This window comes from Mirounga leonina, unplaced genomic scaffold, assembly GCF_011800145.1.
Source record: "Mirounga leonina isolate KUSES-001 unplaced genomic scaffold, KU_Mleo_1.0 Mir_176, whole genome shotgun sequence".
Lineage (NCBI taxonomy): Eukaryota > Metazoa > Chordata > Mammalia > Carnivora > Phocidae > Mirounga > Mirounga leonina.
The window spans coordinates 35,371,407-35,393,350 of record NW_023270454.1 but is presented as its reverse complement, the minus strand read 5'-3'; the positions used below and the strand labels follow the sequence as shown (position 1 = coordinate 35,393,350).

Below are 21,944 nucleotides of genomic sequence, written 5' to 3'. Positions count from 1 at the left end.
GTGGTCATACTTTTCCTAGCTATGCTCTAAATTGAGCCTTCAACCTAGGAAGTGTGTGGAAGTTTGGAGGGGCTTCTGTTGAAAAACCATCAGGATTTACTAAATAATGGGAGAAGTTAAACTGTGAAGGCAAGAAAATGGAAGGAATTAAAAATGACTAGATAAAAAGTTGAAGAGTATCTTTTATGGCCTTCAAACAAATAAGCAGATGTTGCAAGAAAAATGACCAGTAATTTTCCCTTTCCATTAAGAATATGCTTAGAAAATGTGTTTGGATTATGGTGGAATTGATTTGGGAGAGCCGTAGAACTTCTTGGGTATTCAGGTTCGTATATACCGATATTGGAAATTATAGGACAGCCTTCATAGTAAAGTATTACAAACATACCAGCCATTTCATTTCTCTGCCCTTCCTGGCAGTCAGGATATATGAACAAGTTCCCATTCACATCTCTAATTCCATAATGTTTTATATATTTGTTTATGTCACTGTTGGAAAACTATTACTGATAACAATTCTAGTTTCACTCCTTATTTGTCTGATATTTTGTAATGCAGTAAAACACATTATTTTTGCTTTTCGCTGATTTGCCATCTGCTTTGAGCTTTAAGTGAATTCAAGCTTCATTGGAGCTATGTTGTGCATGTGCTTAGTGTTTTTGCACAATCTGGTTATTTGGGGTTTTAATGACCTCTGTCTCCTCTGTTGTCTCATGGTCAGTTAATGGAACTCCCAGCAGCCAGCTGTCTACTCCTAAATCAACAAAATCCTCTAGCTCTTCTCCAACTAGCCCAGGAAGTTTCAGAGGATTAAAGGTATGAAATAGGATATATTGTGTGATTTTGTGATTTTGTTGTGTTTGTGTGATTTTGTTGTTTTGAATTGCATAGTTTGGTAGTTTAATTTGTTCAGGGGCTTGGGTGCAATAACAAATCAAAAAGGAAAGAGTTTAGGATTTGGAGCTGGGAAGACCTGCCTTTGAATCCTGTGTCCTTTTTATCTTGTAATTTGGGTCAACTCACCTCTTCTGAGCTCAAGTGTTCCTATCTCTAAAATGGGAATGTAAGGTTGTGGTTAGGGTTGAACATACTGGGGTAAAATATAGTAAGTAGTAGTTTTCCCGTTATTATCAAAATGATTTGCAATGGGAAAGCCTTGGAGAACGCTATACTTCTTTTACAAATCTCATTTTGAATCATTATTTTAATATTGCTAACCTAATTCGACTTTGCGAAAGTTTAAAATAGGTTGAAATACTAGTAAGGTACTTATGTGCATATGTAGTAACCCAAGAAGATATGTTCATTTTGGTGAGAAGTTAGAAATAAATCTTAGGTTTTGACTGTGATATCCTAAAAATATAAATGGTAACTTAACATGATCAGCAGTTGGTTTAATAGACATTTTTTTGGTTTAATAGACATTGTGTCTAATAGGGAGAAAAATGGATGAAACCAAATTTGCAAAAATTTCAGCAACATTAATTTCATCTAGTAGCTTTCAATAATTTAAATTTATAAGAGAAAATTTGCCTGGTAAAATAGCAGTAAATGAGGTTAAAAACTGAGTTTTCGGGGCACCTGGGTGGCTGGGATCAAGCCCTGCATCGGGCTCCCTGCACCGCGGGAAGCCTGTTTCTCCCTCTCCTACTCTCCCTGCTTGTGTTCCCTCTCTCACTGTGTCTCTCTCTGTCAATAAATAAATAAAACTCTTAAAAAAAAAATTGAAAGTTTTCCTTTTGTAGAAACAATGAAATCTGCATGGTAATGTACCCTAAGAATACTGAAGTATACATAGTGCTGTGTATGCATGCGTAAATTAACTTGTTCTCATGGTATTTTGGTGACATTGGAAATGTCTTCATTAGGAATACATTCCCCCAAAGTTGGTTGCCTAAACACTTCAGATATTGTCTGAATGGTTTTCTTTACTTTAAGGATGTTGAAAAATCTTTTTCATTAGTACAATGGATTGTAAGAACCCCACCACCCCTGGGTGAGTGAGGAATGAGAACCTGCAGAGCAGTGAGGACGGTGGGCCTTCCACTTCTCCAAGGGCTCATTCTCCACCTGACTCTAAGGTTTGGCTGTCCTGCCCTGAGAAGGTTGTGTGATCATTCAAGGTGAACTTGCATGATTCTCATGTAAGTGACAGAGATCAAAAAGAGAAATTCCTTCCTGAAAAGGACAGCTTGTTTTTGTGCCTGCTTGACTGAGGTGGGTAGTAAGTGTGAGAGAGGGGAGTATATAGCTCTCACCTACCTCCAAGTGCTAGGATCTCCTTTATCAAAAGAACCAGGCATTTTGAGGTGCGAAACTGTCTTAGGTCAGTTTATAGTATGATTTCAGTGGAATTCTAAACTGTTAATAACAAAAAAGTTATATATAAATTAAAAATCACTAAGCAGCAAAGTATTTTCAGCTTCCCCCCAATTTATTGTACCCCAAATAGATAGGAGATGCACTGTTTTTAATTTGAGTAACTTTCAAGAGAACTAAAGTAAAAATAATTCAAGTTCATTCACTTCTTTTCTAATTTCAGTCCTGTGTTAAAAGTAAAAGCAAGTGGCTCCTGGTGCTGGTAACTTTTAACCTTAGGGCAAATCCCACACAGACTTTCCAGTGAGCCAGAGTCCTGTCCTCCCACAGGCCATTGCTCCGGGCAGGATACTGAATCCTTTGCTTCCTTGTTGTTTCATTCACTTCCCTCTTTGTTATCCCTCGGTAACCGTTGCTCCCATCTTTCTTTCTAGCCCATCTTCAGCTGTGAGCCCAAGATTGTTCCTTTTTAATTGTTGCTACTAGTCAGTCGGTGCTGCTTAATGCTTAGAGCACACACCCACCCTACACACATGCACACAAACTAGCACAAGATCACTTATACTCCTGGAGTGGAGATTCGTGGAGTTTTGAAAACATGATAAGTTGTTTTATTGCTGAGACATTAGATAAAGTTGTTCTCATTATGCTGAGTGTATTGGAAATGGTATAGCAACCCCAGCAATCTAGCACACAGCTCTTGGTTACTGGTCAAGATAGAAGATGAGATTATCAGTAAGATAAGGAGTAGTGGTCTTTCTGTTACTGGTGGGAGAGAGCGTTGTGTGAATGGGGAGGTCTCAGCTTGGATTCCCCATGAAAAGATACATAGGGATCCGTGCTCAGAATAAAGACGGCCAGAAGGAAAGTAGCAAGTACAAAGCAGTTCATTAAGGTGAAAGGACACTCTCAAGGTGGGAGAGCGGACAAGTTCCAGGAGGTGGAACCAGCCCCTAGGTTGTTTTGGGATTGGGTATTACTGGGTCTTTCTGGGACAAGCAGTGTGGTGGGTGGTCTCTAGTGGAGGCTGCTTCCAGTCTTTTGGGAGACTCCTCCCACAGGTTGGGAGGGGGAGTGTTTGACCCTGCGAGGTTTGTACCAGAACCATCAAGGTAGCTTTTCTCCATTGGCCATTGGGCATTGGGCAGGGCTATACCCGCAATTCAGATACATTATAATGAGTTTAGGGGTTACCCTGGGGCAGAGGTGGAAGAGGGGAGTACTGTGTTCTGTACCCATGGCTCTTGATCTGTCAGTCCCAGGGTCTTAGAAGCCACAAGGTCAGGATGTTGTGCCCCCCCCCCTTTTAATGTGTCACCTATTTATCACTGTCCTTGCCTCCAGCTCCTGTCTCTATCATTCTCCCCTCAAGGCCTTGGGACTCTGCCTCTCAGCATTCCTCCCACTGCTCAGTCTAGCTTCTACCTAACTTTTGCATGACCCTACCCCCTTCCCTCCCAAACCCACTTTGTCTTCCACCACACTTGAGGCCTGTGGGCTTTACTCACAGCTGTGAGACCTCCTCTGTGTTTTCTATCATCATCAAATAAGGACATTTGTTTTCAAATGACCACTAAAGTGCTGGGATTATAGTTCTTTAAATTAGCAAAAAACCACAAAAATTTACTTAGGAGGCAGGGGGAGTCTATTCTCTTCACTTTAAAGCTGATACAGAATTACTGAATTTTACATTAAATATTAGCAGCTTATATTAGCAGCTAAATATTAGCTGAATCTCTGCCACACTGATCAGCTTTTAGGCCACAATGCTAAACTGTTGCCTATTCCCCTGGGTCATGCCTTATGGAAATTGCGTCTCCTGACTGTTCCCAGCAGTCCCTGGTATTGGATATTGTTGTGGGGATGAAGACCTGCCTTTGAAATACTGCCGCTTAGTCATGTTACTTACTGTACAAAATACCCTAATTTCGACGTCAGTGTAAGCTCTAGTCAGCATCTGTCCACGTTTGCATTATTTTCTCTATTCAGTGACATTACAAATGGAGAATTACAGATAATTACCATGTGTTAGTTCTCTGCTTTTTTCTTCCCCTTCATTTAAAATGGCTTATTAAGATCAATTAAGAGGGAATGTCTGACAATGGAGGGCTGTTTTGCACAGGCAGGAACTATTTATCCTGGTTAGATGCTTTAATGGCTTTGGGGATAGCTAATCTTTATCGAGAGAATCAGAATTGACAAAAGCAAGCAAACCAAGCCAGGACAGCCTGTGTAGGAGATGATACTCCTGTCTCTCTATCTGCCAGGACACAGCTTCTGCCAGATTATTTACTTACTTACTTACTTACTTACTTATTTATTTAACTACCTGGGTTTTACCTAGTAGGGAATTGGGCAAAGTGAAGTCAAAGGGAAGCAGAATTTGATATTCTATCACAATTTTCCTGTGCCAGTTTCTGGGAATCATTTTAGTGTTTTGGTAGGGACGTTGGAAAAACTGAAAACGAAAACAGTCATATTGTGATGTTTAATCTCTGACCACAGAGTGTCCATGGCTTTTTTTGTTTGCTCATTGAAAAAGATGAGAAATACAGAAGCAGCCCAGTTCTCCACAAAAAAGTCCTCATAGTTTTCCCCATCCTACTCTTTGAGGAAGACCTTTCTGCTCCATTCATACACATTTATAAAAGATCGTGCTCTTTGAAGGGCTGGACCAAAGCCAAGAGAGGAAGGAAAGCTTTCTTCAAATAGTGAGTAATTTTTGCAGGATGGGAGTATAAGAAATAGGGTGGCAACCAAGCAGTTGGGCTTCTTTAAACCTAAAACTAAAAGACATTAGGGTAACTGAAAGTTGTACTTCGATTATAATTTTTTGGTTTTGCTAGTTATGTGAAACCTACATTGTGAAAACAAAGCCATCTCAGATCTGTAGTTTAGTCTTCATTTTATAGATGGAGAAACTGAGGTTCAGAGATATGAAGTGACTTGTTCAGGGTCTCAGCAGCCGCTTGGGATCTCTGACCCTTTTAGGGTCTCTGTCTCTAACCTGTGGCTCTTCCCCCATCCCTGTTGGGTCTGCTTCAGTGACTGCAGCACAGACCTCTCAGGAGGAAGCTTGTATGGTTATTATGGAAAAGCTATGCTGTGTAAATCTTTTAGGAGGGTGAGTGCTGGGGGTGGCTTGCCAGATACTGAGTATCTGGGTTTAGAAATGCATAAATGCTTTGAATAAAAATGGGTTGAGATATTAGAAATGGAATGCGGAGGGTGCTTGGGAAAAGGGGGAGGCAGTCCTGGGGTGGGGGAGGCTGGATGAAGAGAGGTAGAAAGATGGAGAAGCGCCCAGCACTTCTACCTAACCCCAAAAAGCTTTAATAAAATGACAAAGTTCACGAGAGGTTAGGGTTCTTGGTTTTCTTCGGAAGCCAGCAGTGGAACTGAGTATTGTTAAGATTGACATAGACTGGAGCAAGGTAGTGTAGTCCAGGCCTAGCAAACATATAGGTACCTGGATATGAGGTGATGTTACATGGTGGGCCTGGCATGGAAGTCCCATTGCAAGCATAGTAGTATAGCTGGGGAGAGAGATATATATATGTATATCTATCTATCTATCTATATATCAGATAGATATATCTGGTAGAGCTAGGGCTACCTAGGAAGTCGCCATTGGGCCATTTCCCCAAAACCTAGTCCCTAATTATTAGAACTTGGTTTTGCTTTTGTATGGATTTAGGGAATCTGGCTTCCTTGGGCAAGACCACTGGGTGGTGATGGTCACCTGGGGAGGATGCAGTTCTGCAGGCTAGAAACAACCTGCCTTCCCAGCACCCCAGGCTTTATCTTGACCTCAGGCTGCTTCCTACAGTCAGACACTTGGGGAGCCCAAAGGCCTTTTTAGTAAGGCCAATTCATGCCAAGTTATATGAGGCCTGTGTCAGGAGGGTATGTAGCATCTCTGGACTCTTTCTTGTTTATTCTTCTTTAGTTCTCCTTAATAATTAAAATTTTCTGTGAGTGCTTCAGTCAGGACCAGTTAAACCAAGAGGAACCAAGACAAGTCTTTGGTCCACTCAAGCCAGAGGATTAAGACAGAAGTGGTGTCCCACAGTATGTAGTTACACAGAAAGAGTGTGTCAAAGAATGAAGCCCAGAGCTCAGTTGTGCTCAGATGCCTCCATTTGGAGAAGGACATGAGATGGTATAGTGGTTGAAAGCATGAGCTCTGAAACCAGAATTTCTGGGTTTGATCTTGGCTTGGCCACTCACTAGCTATTTGATCTTGGGCAAGTCATATCACCCTTATCTGTTAAAAAAAAAAAAAGGATTAATAGGACCTAGTGCATAGGGTTGAGATTAATTAAATATAGAGAAAGCACTTAGAATAGCTTTGCTGTTCTTTCTTACCCTAAGCCTTGGGATTTCCAGGTTCAGTGTTCCCATGAGGGAAGTTTTACTCACAAAGAAAAAAATTAACATGCAGCAATATAAAGAAGGAAGGAGAAAGTGAGAGAAGTGAGACTTCAGATTATTACCTCCTCTGTGTTCTCTCTATTATGAATTACCTTCCTGACTCTGTGCTTCGTCTCTGTTTTCCTGCCCTCTGTCTATAGTCCAGCTCCATTTAGTACTCTGTAAGGCAGCTTAGTAACAGGTTATTTTTAAATTTAGCAGCTTAAAATAGCAGTAAAAAATTACCGTTTTGCACAGTTCTTGTGGGTCAGGAAGCCAGGAGCAGCTTTACCAGGTGGTTCTGGCTTTAAGATCGTTGGCAGGGTTGTAGTCAAGGTGTGCACCAGGGCTCCAGTCACCCAAAGGCCCTGCCGGGAGTGAAGGATCCCCTTTCATGGTGACTCCTTCGCTTGGTGGCAGGTCGGTGCTGGCTGTTGGCAGGAGGCCTCAGGTCCTCGCCATGTGGACCTCTCCATAAGTTGGCTTGAGTGTCCTCAGAGCACGGCAGCTGGGTTTCCCCAAAGCAAGTGATCTGTAAGAGAGAATGCCATGCAGAAGCCCTCCTTGTCTATGACCTAGTCTTGGAGGTCGGACACCATCGTTTCCATAATAGTTTAACAGTCACGTGTCAGCTCCATGCAGCATGAGGAGGGACCACACAAGGGCATGAAAATCAGGAGGTGAGGCTCAGGAGAACCATTTTGGAGGCTACCACACCCCTTCTTTCTGCTTTCATCTCTTTATCAGCCACCCAGAATTTCTTTCTGAGGCTGCCCCTGTTCCCTCAATAGGTTTCTGTCCATTTTCCCTTTCGAGGGCCACAAAAGTCTCTCTCCGTATCAATTTTATTGCTTTGTTCCCCTCCCAATCCTTTTGTTCTCCTGACCGATCACCCCCTGTCCATTCTTTTCTCTCCCCTTCAAATTCTAGAATCCCACCACCAGTGATGTTTTCTTCCTAATCCTCATCTTCCTCTTGACCTCAGCCCATGATCTTCTGTTTCCTCCTGCCCAAGCCCCTCAGAGTCCCTTCGATCTAGCTGATAACTTTCCCTGTGGGAATATTTTCTGTGCTTAAATCACAGCATTTTCTTTGGGACAGATAGGCAATAAAGAGTACTAAATGTGTCATCAGCTGCCAGATGGATGAAGAAAGCATTTCCCTGGAATTTAATTCATCATCCCTGTCCCAGTTTAGGACTTTCAAGGCTGTAGTAACTTAAGGCTTCCGAGTCAGGGGCACATCTGTGGACACTGAGGGATAAAATGTCTCCCGTTCTGATGCTGAAGTCTATGCCCAGAGGCTCACTACTGTGAGTATTCTTGTTGGTTGAAAGAAGAAAGGAAAAAAAAGTACATTTGGAACACTGTCCAACATCTTGAGATTATAAACTGTCTGATGTGCTGATGTTTTATCTGATGATGTCTCCTGGGTCTGCTGGTGGTGAAAGATTTTCCAGATTTGTGAAGTGTGATGAAAGGGCTGGTAGTATCTCATACTGATTGGCAGAGCTAAAATGCAACTCTTTGACCTTCTGAACTTCAAAACTTCTTTTCGAAGCTGTGAAATGTAAATCCACAGTAGCCGCTGACCTTAGACGTTTTGGCTTTTCCCTGGAGCTTTGTTTTTTCTCTGGTATTTAAAGCTAGTTAATAATCCTCAGTACTGAGAGACTGACTACTTTTATACTCTTTTTATTACCCCAGAAATGCCAGGTGGTGACTTCATCTCCTCACATAATTGATTTTCTTGACAGAAACAAAAACAAAAGAAGGACTAAGCAGTTTTGAAGATTTCAGGGGCCTAACAAAATAAATCATCATTATGAATCTCAGACGCTGTTTGAGGACAGTGATTTGCACATTGTGGTTGCTCAGTAAATAGAGGCATTTGGTGGGTCAGTGGCTCAGTGGGGCTGAAGCCCACCTTCATGGGGCTGGAGGGAGAGTTTGCCAAGCTAATCAGTGTATAAATAGGATCAAGTATATAAATAAGATCAATTGTAAGAACTTTATTTGAATATAAGCAACTCATGTGTTAATCTTAAATGCTCCCTTATTCATGAAAATGGCCCATTAGAAATTCTTCCTGGTAGTATATTGAAGATAATTGGATGGAATTAAGACTTAGAAGTTGTAGTGAATTAGCTTGCACCAGTGACTGCAGTGGTAACATCCATGGTCTGGACTGAAGAGGTAGGCACCTCTCCTAGTACCCTGGCATCCTAGAAGTTGATGGTACCTCACAGTGGAAGCATGCAGACATTTTTTGCAGGTAGGCCTGGTTATACCACCTGTCTGTTGCTCAGAATCCAGTAAGCCAACACTTTGTCTGAAAGGCTCACAAGGATATGCAGAGATTCTGTGCTGGTTTTGGTGGACCATGTAGTCAGTCCACTGAGGTGGCAGCGATACTCAGGAACTGAAAGGCACAAATCAACAGGTTCCACAAGCCTCTCTCGTAGACTGTTGAGTTGGCTTGTGCAGGCTGCGGCTTCTGTTTACCCAGATAATTCACTCTTTACCACTATTCACCAATCACAAATACCAAGCACCACTAATTTAGCCAAATGAAAGCAAGCCTAAAGTTTGACTACAGATAAGAATACTTTTTGTATGTTACCAAGCTTTAGGTGCTGATTCAGATTAATTGTTCTCATATGTCATTACTAATAATGAGGTATTTCAGAGTAAGTTATCACAAATCCAATGTAAAAGTGGTGAAGATTTCTGTTTTTATTTTGATTTCTTTTTAATTTTTTTAATCCATATATAAACATAGTGTTATATTAGTTTCAGGCATACAATATAATGATTGAACAATTCTGTCCTCAGTGCTCATCACAGTAAGTGCACTCTTAATCTCCTTCATCTTTTTGCACCCCCTGCCACCTCCCCTCTGGCAACCACCAGTTTGCTCTCTATATTTAAGAGTCTGTTTTTTGTCTCTTTTTGTTTTGTTTCTTAAATTCCACGTATAAGTGAAATCATATAGTGTGTCTTTCTCTGACTAATTTCTCTTAGCATTATACCCTCTAGATCTGTCCATATTGTTGCAAATGGCAAGATTTCATTTTCTATGACTGAATAATATTCCATTGTGTGTGTGTGTGTATATATATATATATATATATATATATACACACACCACATCTTCTTTATCCATTCATTACATACTTGGATTGCTTCCATATCTTGGCTATAATAAATAATGCTGCAGTAAACATAGGGGTGTATATCTCCTTTCAGAAAATTTAGTGTTTTCATTTTCTTTGGGTAAATACCCGGTAATGGAATTACTGGATCATGGGGTAATTCTATTTTTAATTTTTTGAGAACCTCCACACCGTTTTCCACAGTGGCTGCAGCGGCTTGCATTCCCACCAACACTGCATGAGGATCCCTTTTTCTCCATATCCATAGTAACACTTGTTTCTGGTGTTTGTGATTTTTAGCCATTCTGACAGGTGTGTGGTGACACCTCATTTGGTATTGATTTGCATTTCCCTGATGATGAGTGACATTGAACATCTTTTCTTGTGTCTGTTGGCCATCTGTGTATCTTCTTTGGATGATTTCTGCTTTTAAATGCATTTCTGATTTAGCGTTTATCATAATTCATACTGGCTTTCCCTTTTAATTAATGGAATTGATATTTTTAAATATTTTTTTAAAACCCACAAAAATGGGGTGCCTGGGTGGCTCAGTCGTTAAGCATCTGCCTTTGGCTCAGGTCGTGATCCCAGGGTCCTGGGATCGAGCCCCGCATCGGGCTCCCAGCTCCGCGGGAAGCCTGCTTCTCCCTCTCCCACTCCCCCTGCTTGTGTTCCCTCTCTCGCTGTGTCTCTCTCTGTCAAATGAATGAATAAAATCTTAAAAAAAAAAAAAACCCACAAAAATGATAATGGAAGCAAATCTATTTATAGGTAATATCTAGTAATACGTCCTTAAAAAAATCTTCAGTACACTTCAGAGGTCATCTTTTTAAAGAAAAAAATTTTTCTTAAGCTCTGTTTACGTGAGGAAAGGCTGTGGATTTGTTTATCAATTTGTACATTATTTGACTAAATTACAGGGCTATGACTATAGTGCTGTAATCTGAAAGCATGTTCTAAATATACCACAATGAGTATTTTGATGAGTGGGTCTCATACTGGGTATCATCCCTACATTAATTTAATAGCCTTGGAAGACTTCTCTTTTTGTCTTCTTAGAGGAGGGGACAGTGTGAGAATAGCCAAATAGCTCCTGGGTTCTGGAGTCAAACCTGGGTTTAGAATCTGACTCCACACATTTGCTGTGGTGTTTGGGCAAGTTATAACCTCTCTGAGCTTTGGTTTCTTTATGGATTAATGGAGATTATGATAATACCTAATTCCTAAGATCTGGAGTATTCATTTTAGGACTTGCCACAAAGTAGGCATTCAGTTAACTGTAATTAGTATCTTCTTTCCTTTTCTTACAAAGAGAAAGTTGTTCTTGGCTAGAGATAACTTGTAATGGTTAGATTGTTGGACGAGTGACAAAGAGAACTTAAGGTAGCTGAAGAGTTACAGTTGCTGCCAGAAACTTTCTCCACAGAGGTTCTCAACCTTGGCCGCACATTATATCACCTGTGGAGCTTAAAAAAAAGTAGTGGTACCCAGGCCCTACCCCAGGGATTCTTTACTCTGGGGTGCAGTCTAGCAATAGAAGCTTTCAGATCATCCCAGGTGATCCTAATGTATAGTCAAGGCCAGGGAACTGCTGCTTTATAGCAACAACCATACCCCGAGGGTTATTCTGTCCTAGAGTTTTCTTGTAGAAGAAGAGTTTGCTTGCTGGCCAAATCTGGCCCATAGCCTGATTTTCTTTTTTAAATTTTTTATTGTTATGTTAATCACCATACACTACATCATTAGTTTTTGATGTAGTGTTCCATGATTCATTGTTTGTGCACAACACCCAGTGCTCCATGCAGAACGTGCCCTCTTTATTACCCACCACCAGGTAACCCATCCTCCCACCCCCCTCCCCTCCAGAACCCTCAGTTTGTTTTTCAGAGTCCATCGTCTCTCATGGTTTGTCTCCCCCTCCAATTCCCCCCCTTCATTCTTCCCCTCCTGCTATCTTCTTCTTTTTTTTTTTTTTAAACATATAATGTATTATTTGTTTCAGAGGTACAGGTCTGTGATTCAACAGTCTTGCACAATTCACAGCACTCACCATAGCACATACCCTCCCCAATGTCTTATCACCCAGCCACCCCATCCCTCCCACCCCCCACCACTCCAGCAACCCTCAGTTTGTTTCCTGAGATTAAGAATTCCTCATATCAGTGAGATCATATGATACATGTCTTTCTCTGACTTATTTCGCTCAGCATAACACCCTCCAGTTCTGTCCACGTCGTTGCAAATGGCAAGATTTCATTCTTTCTGATGGCTGCATAATATTCCATTGTGTATATATATACCACGTCTTCTTTATCCATTCATCTGTTGATGGACATCTTGGCTCTTTCCACAGTTTGGCTATTGTGGACATTGCTGCTATAAACATCGGGATGCACGTACCCCTTCGGATCCCTACATTTTTATCTTTGGGGTAAATACCCAGTAGTGCAATTCATAGCCTGATTTTCTAAGTTAAGTTTTATTGGAACACAGCCACACTCATCCATTTACATGTGCTCTGTGACTGCTTCCATTCTACAATAGCAGAGCTGAGTAACTGTGATACAGACCATACCACAAAGCCTAAAATATTGCTCTCTAGCCTTTTGCAGAACATATTTTTGACCCCTGCAGTAGGCCATTTAAAAATTGAATCATAGTGCCATTTTCCAAGATGCATCAAGAAAGTCCGCTCACTACACAAGAATATCTCCTAGATTCTGTTCAAGTGCTTCCTTTTATGAAGAGTCAGAATGAAGTAGTTAGTGTCCAGCACTACACCCAGAAGTCAATAGTAATATGCTTTAATGCATTGATATAGTCATTTTCATTTTTCTTGGAGAATTGCCTATTTTTGAATACAACTTCACACTTTCAGTGTAGTACCTAACATTTCTCTTTAAATTTTAAGTTTTGTAGAAATTGTAATACTCTACTTATCAAAGAAATTTAATGGAGGGCACTCTGACTTGACTTCTTGGCTAAAAATGTAGAAAGCTAGAATGTTGCTCATTATCAGCCATGATTGAGTACATAGTATTTACCTAGTCAGCCATGAAGGCCTTTTTAAATGATGCTAGCAGTTGAGAACACGTTATAGCTTTTTCTGCTCTATTTTCAAGTCTTTTAAAAAAGTTTTTAGCAGAAGTGAACAAAACAGAAACAGACTCATAAATGCAGAGAACACACTGGTGGTTGCAGAGGGGAGGGGGGTGAGTAAAGGGGATTAAGAGGTGAAGTATAAGCTAGGGAATACAGTCAATAATAATGTAATAGCTCTGTATGATAACAGATGGTGACTATACTTATTGGACTGAGCATTTTATAATGTATATAAATGTCCAGTCATATGTTGTATACCTAAAGCTAATGTAATACTGCATGTCAACTGTACTTCAATTAAAAGAAAGAAAATAAATACAAATATATAAATATAAACACATATATCTCTCTCAAGTGCTTAAACTAGTGCTGTTCAATAGAACATTCTGAGATGATGGAAATGGTCTGTATCTGCATTGTACAATATAGTAGTCACCAGACCAACAGGGCAATTAGATACCTGAAATGTGGCTAGTGCAGCTGAGGAACTGAATTTTCTTTAAAAAAAAAAAATGTTCTTAGCAGAAGCAGGTTCTTGTGCCTTTCCTTTCCTTGGTTACTCAAAAAATGCTACCAGAGGAACAGGGGAACAGGTAGATGGGGGCAGCAGTGCCGGGTCACATAACATTCTCAGCAATATCTCTAGCCCTTTCCATCACCTTCTCTCCTTGACCAGTCAGGACCTCATTAGGAAATTTGCCCCCCTCTTCTCCCCACCCCGAAACATAATCACATCTTTTTGAACCAGTTAGTAATTATGGAAGATAATCTTGAAAGAGCCCAGATGCTGCCATCCATTTATGCTTTATTGAGGAGGATCTTGCAAACACGCAGCATCTAGGCATTTTCTTTGTGCTGTCTCAGCATCGTAGTTGCTGATGGAAGCATGAAGGCTCATTAGCATTTTAAGAGATTTTAATAAAAATTGTTAGTTTGACAAAAGACATGGGACAGGTTTAATCAGGAATACCATACTTTAATCTCTGGTGCTAATTCAATCCTTGCTTCAATAAGAGAATAATTCTCTGACCAGGAACAGGGAAATGTAGAAACTGTGCCTGGGAAACAGTGAGAATTTTGTAGTCCTAGCTTTATCCCCTGCATTTTCATTGCTCTTTGTCTGCATGTCTCTCAGGGCACTGGGAATGCTTTGCTTTATATTTCACAATAGACACTTCACATTTGCCAGGGATCTGTCCAGGGATCTTGGTGAATACCCAGCTATTTCTCGGACCCTTGGAGCACCAGGCTTCATTACTGGGAGGTCAAGTGAACTTAATCACCGGCTAGCGTGGATTCCTGCCTTAGCAACATGGCTCCCTCTCACGGGTCATCAGAGTCCTTTGTACCATCAGAACCCTAAAGACCATTTCTTGGAATGTAGAGGTTGCTCGGAAAGGTTTTACGCGTGCACGTATGTCTCCTCATAAGACCGTAAACTTCTGGGCGGTAGCGATCATCGTGTTTCTTCCTCTTTATATCCTCTAACAGCCCAGCATCGGTTATTGCTGAGGGAGGAAGGGAGAACTGTTCCTGCATCAACTCATGTCCCTGTCTGTTCAGCTGCACTGTCACGAAATGATTCTCCTTCATGTTTTCAAATAAAGGAACATTATTTGGATAGGTAATTAGATAGGTCACTCCTGTTAACTCTCTATAGGTCTTTGGTTTTGTTTTTTTGTTTTGTTTTGTTTTTTGGTAAATGCTTGAGGTTCCATACTTTAAAAAAAAAATTCAATTTGGGAGTTTTGAAGAATGCTTTTCTTGCCATCATTAGTTTGCTAAGAAAGCTGCACTTCCTGGTGATTTAGTGACACGTTTGTCAGGTACACGTGAAAGTAGCCTTTCAATTGGCCCTCACCATGTGCCACATCCTTCCCTGAGGCTCAGGCTTTGGCCTGGCTCCTGCTCTCTTTTAGTTGCCAGGGAACCGGTTCCCACACCTCCTCTGTCTCCTGGTCTCTTTCCTTGCTGCCTGTGAATCCCAGCACGCACTGTGCTTGTAATTGCTGGGCTGTACAGGGAATCGGGATAGGTCGGAGTAGGGGTTTAATCAAAACAGACATTGGGAAAGTTACAGTGGTTCCCAGGAACTCAATTAGTAGATTACTCCGAGGAGTCACCCATCCATGTGAAAATGTATATGGAGGTAAAAATGCCTTCATTTTAGTCCCTTCCAAGACTTCCTTCTTAGAGAGCCCTTGAGTTAGACAGAACACATCAGCCTGCGGTCAACTAAAGTTTACTCAAATTAGCTCAAGAAAGGGACTTGTGAAAGAATGTTACCTGCTTCCAGGAGAGCTAAGCAAGCAGGCCTGGGGGAGGGCAGGGACAAAGGCAGGTCTTAGGACGTCAGCAGTGGGCCTGCGTACTGGACATTTCCCTAGGTTCTGAGTGTTGAGAAGAGAGAAGGTTCCTGCCCAGCACCCTGACTCAACCAGCTGCAGCTGGAGGGTATGGGGCTGCCCCGTTCTGGGCTGTGAAATTTAGACATGCAAGTAAGCTGGTCACTATCCGCTGTTGTTTCCAGGTATTACAGTCTATCTCCCCCATCACTGGAATCTAGGGGTGAGCAGTGATCAAAAGGGATCTTTCCATTTATTTTTTGAGATAGAACTTTCTCCAGGATGACATTTTTCCTGTCTTTATTCCATTAAGAACTTGGCTGGTATGAATTTAATTTGGATCTCTTATTCCCATGACTGGCAATTTTCAGTCTAGGAAGGGTTAGATTAGAAGAACAACAGATTTGAAATGAATTATTTAGAAAAAGATCTCTTATAGCCATTGTACATTCAACAATTCGAAAACATTTCTCAGCCATTGGACTCAAGGCTTTATGCTAGATGTTTTAAGAAAAGTATACTAATAACTAATACTGAGTTAGTGTTACATGTCAGTGAGTTTACATGTAGGAGCTAATTTTAATTTTCTTGCACATCTTTCAACTAGGTAGGTCTTGTGACTATCCCTATATTCAGAGCAGAAAGTTAAGACTTGGGAAGTTTAAGCAACTTAAATATATATATATATATATATTGAGGGGCACCTGGGTGGCTCAGTTGGTTAAGCGTCCAACTCTTGATTTCAGCTCAGGTCATGATCTCAGGATCCTGAGATTGAGTGCCACATCAGACTCCACGTCTGGGTGTGGAGCCTGCTTAGGATTCTCTCTCTCTCTCCCCCTGCCCCAGCTCAAGCTCTCTATTTCTCTCTAAAATAAATAAAATCTGGGCGCCTGGGTGGCTCAGTTGGTTAAGCGACTGCCTTCGGCTCAGGTCATGATCCTGGAGTCCCTAGATCGAGTCCCGCATCGGGCTTCCTGCTCGGCAGGGAGTCTGCTTCTCCCTCTGACCCTCCCCTCTCTCATGTGCTCTCTCTCATTCTCTCTCTCTCAAATAAATAAATAAAATCTTTAAAAAAAATAAAAAAAATAAAAATAAAATAAAATAAAATCTTTAAAAAAAATCTTGAGTTAATGTATAAAATTCATGAAAAAAAAAGCGGTGGGAAACAAATTGGACAGGCAGGTAGTAAGACAAATGATGGGGTTATTCTGTTGGTCACAAAGACCCATTGAAGTTTTGGATCCTAGGGGTCATATCAGAACTATCCTTGGAGAAGTTTCCTGGCAATCCTGTGTGGAATGGCTGAGACAGAGAGTAACCAGGGAAGCCTTTGATGAGGCACTAGGAGAAGCCAAAGGAGGACCAGGGTGATAGCTGTGGAAACAGAACTGACTGGAGAACCTTGTGGTTTTCTTTCAGGCTTCCCTTGAAGTCCCCTCTCTGGGCCTGGGTTTTAAACAAACTAGCTTTTGAACATTGGAGCATAGACTACAGCTGATTTTGGAATTGCCTTTAATTTCTGCAGCAAAGAAATAGAACAAAACAAAAAAGCTAAATTTTGAAACACTGCCTGTGAGAAACAAAATGATAGAACTCTGAGGAGTCAGTGGGTAGTATTGTCATCCAGTTAAGAGTGGCCTGAAAGGGACCTTACACACACACCCACATTGCTACACAGTTTTTCTCCACGTCAGAGTGAAGGAGACAAAACCTGTGAGAAGCATGTTTGCCACTCAGGACAGGGGCCGATTTGTTGTCTCTCAGAACTGCTTTTCCTTGGCCTCGCGTTCCTAAGAGAACACGCTGCTGCTGGTCTTACTGCCCACATGTCCACACAAGGTGGTTACATGGGATCTGAGAAAACAGACCAATTTTTAATGCCTCCTATTCTTGAGGCTTGTATCGCATTCCAGAAGAACTTCTGGATGATCCTGTTTGAAGCAATGTGTATAAGTATTGGGCTTTCCTGGGTTTTGAACCGGACTCGGTATCTGTGAGGTTCTTACTTCATCCAGAGGAAGAGAGTAGACCCAGTGTCTCCAACTTGTGAACACTCTGGGACGGGTGTCTCCCTGGCTTGGCCCTGTCATGTATGCCTTTAATCAGCAAGTATGAATTCAGTGTTGTGTGTACCAGGCACTGTACTGCATACGGGAGATGCAGTGATGAATAAGGCACAATTATTATGGGACTTGGGTACCAGGATAGTTTGGGCATAGAGGCAAGCAGATAAGTTCACCAATACATAAAATGCTGAAGAGGCTTCTCAGTATTTGGTAAGTCCTTTGACCTTGGAAGCTTCTGAAAGGAATAATTAAAAAAAGAAAAGGGGAAAGAAAGACAATTATAGTTCAAAGAGAAAAGTTTGAGTTCAAAAGCCTAAGAGCCCTTAGGGATAAAGAAAAAATTCCCTAAGCAGACATAATAATAAACCTGTTATGAATAATAGTCATAATATGAGTTTTTCAATTCTTTTAAGAATTAGGGATATTTTTGGATTGGACTGGGAACTTCAGCCCTATTGAGTTAGAACCTATCTTTTAGTTTTAGCTTTTATTTCCCTCTCGTTCCTAGTAGTTAAAAGTCTTTAAAATGGTTAGGAGGAGTTCTTGCTGTCAAGTAAGAAGTAAAGAAGAGGGTCAAGCCAGAGCTGCACTCTGGATCTGGAATCCACAGGAGAGTATGGAAGGTGATTCAGTCCTAGGCATGAAGCTAAGTTCTGAGAAGGGCTCCACCTTTGCAGGGACTCCCTGAGGTCCACCACAGGGTCGCTGTGGGATCTGGGGACTCCGTACCCACATTTCTTGGAATTACCTAGAGTTCTAAACCTTATATGCCACTAATAAGTACCTTGTTCCGCTCTGGTGCCATGATAGTTTCCTTTACTTTATTCCATTGAGGTCAAGAGTAAAACAGTATCGAACAGAGCAATACACTGTCCATTTCCTGATACCCAATCTGATTTGAAAATACTTTAAGGAAGAAATGTGTTAATGATATAGGGAAGAGATGGGGAGAAAGAGATGCCTCCTCTCTTTTTGTAACATCATACTTTTGTACAATATAAGCATTTTCTATTCTTTAAGGATTAGCTAGCTGAAGATTTGTAAATTTTTCCCAATAAATAACTGTCACTCTCCTCTTTCAGCAGATTTCTGCACACGGCAGATCTTCTTCCAATGTAAATGGTGGACCTGAACTTGGTCGTTGCATGAGTCCTGAAGGTAGTCCTCAATCTGATGATTACTTTTATAAAGGAAGTCACCCATGTGAACTTGGTGGCCACCCAAAACCCACTTGTGCTAAATTATGGTCTTCCTCAATAGGGATGTAATCATGTCACCGATTAGCCTAATGAGCCTTGGTGAGGTCACTTCAGGATATATAAAATATCCTTGTTTTTAATTAAGCTAACCCAATTTCAGATTTTACACTTGGGCTTCCTTTATTTTTCCTTAGTGGCAGTCTGCTCACAAGTCTTACATGTAGACTTCCCTTTCTCTCAGTTAGGTAGCAAAGGTGTGTTTCTTCATTGGATATTTGCTATGTGCTGGGCCCTGGGGATACATTGTAAAAAGTAGTCCTTTTAACCACTTCCTTCTCCTGCCTCTCCCCCGCCCTTCCCCTTTTTGAGAGGACTTTGAGCCAGGAGTTAGCCTTAACAGGTATCCCACAGCTGGGTAGAATTTTCTCTACTAGAAAATCTTGAGGAGAAATCTTGAAAATTTTTAAGATCGAATCCCCACCATCATCCCCTTTCCCTTCCTCGAGAGTTAACAAAGAAGTTTACAAAGCTTAGGTTAAATTTTCTTTTACTTATTTCAGCTGATATTTCAGAGATATGTTAGGTTTATTGATTATGTTGGTTTCAGATTTCACAACAAGGTCAAAAGGAAATTGGTGATTCAGGTTTTCAGGTGTTCAGAAACTATGCTTAGAAATTTTCTTATGGTTCACCATAGATTTAGAAATCAATTGCATTGCAATTTATTATTTTACAGAAATGTAGGAATCAAGGTGAAATGCTGATGTGTTTGCTAGACTTTGCATTTATCCTTTTGCGCAGGTGTGAATGGAAACAGGTGTTCTGAATCATCAACTCTTCTTGAGAAATACAAAATCGGGAAGGTTATTGGTGATGGGAATTTTGCAGTAGTCAAAGAGTGCATGGACAGGTGAGTGGATGGTGAGGATAATCATTTGTTTACCTACATTTCTCCCCTGGAGTTTATTCTTACTAAGCTGAATGAAAGAACAAAAGGCCTTCCTGGGAGGTCTCTTTTTCCCCCTTCCTGAAAAAGTCTATAGTTAGGTAGGACCAGCTGTTTTGTAAGCCCACAGGCAGTTTGACCTGGAAAAAATAGGTATAGGCCCAGAGTATAAACTTGCTTTGTACGCAGTTGGGCTGAGAGATTTATCAGGTCTCATCCATGAGCCAGAGAGGAATAGGAAAGAATTAGATTCATTAAAAAAAAAAAAAAAAAAAAAAAATCTATAGCACTTACCTGTGTCAGGCATGTTCTCGATGCTGTGCTTGTATTATTAACCCCTTTAAGCCCCACAGTAACCCTCTCAATTAATACTTAATTGTAAATACTAGGAGTTCAGATATATGAGCTCTGACTCTATTCAGATCAGGGTCAGCCAACTTTTGCCTATATTAAAATTATATTTTTGCTTATTCAACTTTATGTTGTTTAAGGTCCTAAATTCTCAAGTGGTAAGAAATCCATTCTTTTAAATTCCAGGCCTTTTGTAAACAATATACAAACTGGGAAAGACTCAGGTTAGAGCTTTTGTGTTCATAGGTCAACACCCTACTTGTTCTAAGTGGTGATTTTCATTATTGGTGGGGAGTTTTCCAGAAAGCTTTTCCATTTTGCCGCATCTCCAGTGAAGCTTTCGTGCTCCTTGTAGAGGACACTGCCCTGTCCCCTGAGTCCTTTTACTTAGCCCTGGTGCACAGTTTGCCACCCAAGTAACAAATTAAGCATCTAAGATACGATCTCTACGGACTCATTAGAAATCTGAGTCAGGGCTTGTTTTATGTTATGCGGAAGCAATTTAAATGAAAGTTGCTCCTCTAAGGTCAGCTTCCGCAGTGTGTGCTGTGACCATGTGGCAAAAGCAGTTGCACTTGAGAGAACGAAGGTATTCCCAGAATACTGCAGTGTGTTTTGTTGAACTGTTTTCCTAGCTAAACAGTACTTTTTGGCATGTTCAGATTAAATTGTGTTAAAGGTGATTAAACGTTAACAACCTCAACATTTGTATGTCCAAGTAAATGATCTCTTTCCTACCAGATCTAGGCGTTTAAGGGTGTGGCTAAAATGGCACCAGCTGGAGTTTTGGCTGAGAAAGAGATATTGAAAGCCTAGGGCCTTTTAAAGATTTTTTTTTAAATTTATTTATTTGAGAGAGAATGAGAGAGAGCAAGCACATGAGAGGGGGGAGGGTCAGAGGGAGAAGCAGACTCCCCGCCGAGCAGGGAGCCCGATGCGGGACTCGATCCCAGGACTCCAGGATCATGACCTGAGCCGAAGGCAGTCGCTTAACCAACCGAGCCACCCAGGCGCCCCAAGCCTAGGGCCTTTTAGTCATTAGTAGATTAACGTAAAGATATATTGATCATAGAAAAATTTTAGTTATTTTAATTTTTCTTAATTTTATTCTGCCTCCTAAGAGAACTCTTTTGAGATTTAAGTATGGAAAAAATTTCTTGTCCAGCTCTGATACAACAGAGTTTTAAATACTTTTAATATGTGAATTATTTAATATTATAATTATTAACATCATAAAATGAGAATGACAGTGTGGCTTGGGATTTTTTCATTTCTTTTTTTGGGTACCTTTCTCCCTGACCCCACTCACTATCGTCCCTAATGTACAGAGGAGGAAGGTAGTACTTCTCTGTTGAACCGTTTTCCTATTCTAAAAGATATTTAGAAGAATATCTTCGTTTCCTTTAGTAGAGGAAATCGGGAATGATTGTATCTTTGTGTCTTTAATTGCCTTTCTCTGATTATTTCATAGGTCCACTGGAAGGGAATTTGCCCTGAAGATTATAGACAAAGCCAAATGTTGTGGAAAGGTACAGTATAAGAAACTGAGAAACTTGGTGAGATGTTTACCGCGGTGAAGGAATTTAAGTGGGCATTGACAAGGCCTTAATAGGAATAGACCATTGATAATAATAGGGGAAACACTATCAACATGGTTTTTTTTTTCCTTGTCATTTTTCACTTTAATCCTAAAATAATAAATTGACTTGATCCGGTCCTAGCTATAGAAAATATAAGTTCTCTTCTTTGGGAGATGCCTATATGAAAACTCAGCAATGCTCAAAAGATCTATCACGAACTGTGATGAGTCTAAGACTTCACCTTACTTTCCAACTAACGAGTTAGGCTTCTTGCTTTATGGATGCTGGCTGAAGACACAGGATTGCTGGGTCAGAGACAAAAGACTTTTATAACTTGTGGCACAGCAGGTAGCATTGGTTCTCTTAGCTCCCAAGTCCCACGGAAGTGATGCAGAGGGGCCCAGCCGGTTGCTATACACAGAATAGGTTTAGATCACAGCTGAGGATCCTCAAGCTTAGTAAACCC

At 40.9% G+C, this 21,944-nt stretch overlaps 1 protein-coding gene across 10 annotated transcripts in view; it reads left to right on the top strand.

Annotated features, from left to right (window-relative positions):
* The window catches only part of DCLK2 (doublecortin like kinase 2), a 146,768-nt gene that overhangs the window by 95,830 nt on the left and 28,994 nt on the right, over positions 1-21,944 (top strand). For 6 of the 10 annotated variants that reach the window (XR_004682433.1, XM_035022928.1, XM_035022926.1 and 3 more), the window contains 4 exons: positions 722-816; positions 18,485-18,560; positions 19,403-19,511; positions 21,370-21,427. Coding sequence is in view for 8 of the 10 variants with exons in the window: in XM_035022928.1 (XP_034878819.1) it covers positions 722-816; positions 18,485-18,560; positions 19,403-19,511; positions 21,370-21,427 (338 nt within the window). In the remaining 2 variants the exon portion in view is untranslated. The remainder of the gene's footprint in view (positions 1-721; positions 817-18,484; positions 18,561-19,402; positions 19,512-21,369; positions 21,428-21,944) is intronic. The other 4 variants (XR_004682434.1, XM_035022929.1, XM_035022927.1 and 1 more) reach the window with 1 other exon arrangement.